This window comes from Cebus imitator, unplaced genomic scaffold (assembly GCF_001604975.1).
Source record: "Cebus imitator isolate Cc_AM_T3 unplaced genomic scaffold, Cebus_imitator-1.0 Scaffold404, whole genome shotgun sequence".
Taxonomy (NCBI): Eukaryota; Metazoa; Chordata; class Mammalia; order Primates; family Cebidae; genus Cebus; species Cebus imitator.
In genome coordinates, this window is record NW_016107719.1 from 1777308 (window position 1) to 1779949 (window position 2642).

The window sequence follows — 2642 nt, forward strand, 5'->3', positions numbered from 1 at the left end:
GGTGCAAGCCTGTAGTCCCAGCTACTTGGCAGGCTGAGGCAGGCAGAAGGATTGCTTGAGCCCAGGAGTTCAAGGTTACAAGGAGTTATGATTGCACCACTGCACTCTAGCCTGGGCAACAGAATGAGACCTTACCTCAAAAAAATTTTTAAATAACAAAAACGTGATACCAAATTAATTCAATGAGGTGCAAGTGCAGGTCAAATAACTCTAATTAGGAAATGAAGAGTTTTATCAAATATAGAGACAGGGCCTCACTGTGTTGCCTAGGCTAGTCTCGAACTCCTGGACTTAAGTAATCCTCCCACCTTGGCCTCCCAAAGTGCTGAGATTACAGGGGTGAGCCACTAGGCGTGGCCAAGAGGTTTAAGTTGTTGTCAGTGTCAGGACCTGTGCTTGCATTCACTTTCTGGTTATGCTGAATGCAGGTTCCTTGAGGGCACAGCCTGGGCCTGATCCATCTTTAGACTCTGGCAGATTATGAAAATGGCCACCAACCTTCATTCTTCCCGGCAGCCACACCTCTGCCACGCAACCTTGTGGGTTCTCTTGCTGAGAGGTGAAGCCTATTTCCCTGTCGTTGAATCTGGACTGGCTCTGAGATTTGCTATAGCCAAAAGAATGTGGCCGGAGTGACGGTGTGCTGGTTCTGGATGGAAGCCTCAAGGGTCTGGCTGTCTCAGTTCTCTCTTGGAACCCTGCCTGGGTGCTGTGAGAAACAGCTGGGCTAGCCTGCCGGGTGAGCAGAGTGTACACGGAGTACAGCTGTCCCAGGCGAGGGCTTCAGCCAGCCGGCCACCAGCTGACCCGCAGCCAACTGCAGACAGACACACGCAGGCAAGTATGAGCCCAGCCAAGATTGCTTCTCCTTTCTCAGACCAGAAAGACCACACAGACTCATGAACTCATCTAACACTTAAGGTTTTAAGTCACTACTCTTAGGGGTAGATTATCTGTGGTAAGAGGTAACTGGAATATTACCTTAGTCACAGAAGGTGCTCAGTAAATATTTGTGAAACTATTGAAAAGGAATAAAGAAGATGAGACTACTTGTTGGATTCCTTTTCCTTCTGTTTTCTGTGTCTCATAGGATGGCAACTAACCTCAGCTTTGTGTATAAGGTGTGCGGTAGGCTGAAGGCACCCACCACTTTCACTGTCACCTAATCATCGCTAAACTCTTGGGAGCTACCACCCTCAGAGACTCACCTGGAAATGTGGTGAGGAGTCTCTGGATTCCCAGCCTTCATGCTCCCTCCTGCTGTCTTTCGCTGCCCACCAGGAAACCAGAGCGGGGTGGAATGTCTGCAGCCCATAAGGGTAGAAATACCAAGCGCCTGTGCACAGGGGAGAGGCTTTTACCCAGGCTGGGCCTCCAGCAAGAGGCATGCACCAGGGAGGGTGGCTGCCTGATCCCTGCCAGTGCTCGTGGCCAATCTCACTTGTCAAGTTGTGCCCTTCCAGAGGCATCAGAGGGATGCAGGTGCTCCCATTCTGAGGTGGCAACTTCCACCTGACAACCTCAGAGTATATTCATTCTCACACCCCCTCAGAAATCCTTCATTTTTCTATAGATGGCAAAACTTGGAGAAAACATTTTGAATGAGTTAGATGATCCAGGACATGGCCCAGAGGCCCTGATGGTGGTTCTCAGCCCTGTCTGGACATCAGAATCACCTGAGGAGCTTTCAGTACAGCCAGGTCTGGGCCTGTCCTCTGGAGAGCAAGCTAATTGGCCTGTGGTGGGGCCCCTGTGTAGGTGGGTTGTAAAGCTCCCAGGTGACCGTCATGGGCTGCCACGGCTGAGAGTCACTAAAACAGAAAGTACCAACCCCTCTAAGAAAGGCTGCTTGTGGCCCAGACATGAGCACCAAGCTGTAGCCACACAGAGACATGTTCATCCTGCTTTCGGGCCATCTGTTTGAGATCTGTTTACTCTGGAGCTCTGGGGCAGGTGGTGGGGAGAGAGGGCTTTCTGGCCTTAAAAAGCACCATTCGTGGCTGGGTGCAGTGGCTCATGCCTATAATCCCAGCACTTTGGGAGGTCGAGGCGGGCGGATCACCTGAAGTCAGGAGTTCGAGACCAGCCTGACCAACACGGAGAACCCTCATCTCTATTAAAAATACAAAAATTAGCTGGGCGTGGTGATACATGCCTGGAATCCCAGATATTAGAGCAAAACTCCATCTCAAGAAACAAAACAAAAAAACCCCTCCATTACCTACTCAAGTACCAGCGGTTGGCAGGTGCAAAAGGCAGCTCATGCCCATGGGGCTTGAAGTCCACCCTGGACATGGCCCTCATGTACACGCTCCCTAAGCAGGTCACTCAGCCCTCTCCATGCACATCTCCACGTGATGTGTTCACAGCACTCAGCAACCCCACGAGGCCACAGTGAAGCTCAAGTTGAACTGAGGTAATGTATGGGAAAGTGCTCTCTGGGTACACTGCTATGCAATTATAAAGAATCACTGGCCGGGCGCGGTGGCTCAAGCCTGTAATCCCAGCACTGTGGGAGGCCGAGGCGGGTGGATCACGAGGTCAAGAGATCGAGACCATCCTGGTCAACATGGTGAAACCCCGTCTCTACTAAAACTACAAAAAATTAGCTGGGCATGGTGGCGCGTGCCTGTAATCCCAGC

General features: G+C 51.2%; 1 protein-coding gene across 4 annotated transcripts in view; it reads right to left on the reverse strand.

The window, feature by feature from the left end:
• Nucleotides 1-2642, reverse strand: part of SUN2 (Sad1 and UNC84 domain containing 2) — a 21320-nt gene that overhangs the window by 9289 nt on the left and 9389 nt on the right. For all 4 annotated transcript variants that reach the window (XM_017509020.2, XM_037731539.1, XM_017509023.2 and 1 more), the window contains one exon: nt 1209-1336. In XM_017509020.2, coding sequence (XP_017364509.1) covers nt 1209-1336 — 128 coding nt within the window. The remainder of the gene's footprint in view (nt 1-1208; nt 1337-2642) is intronic.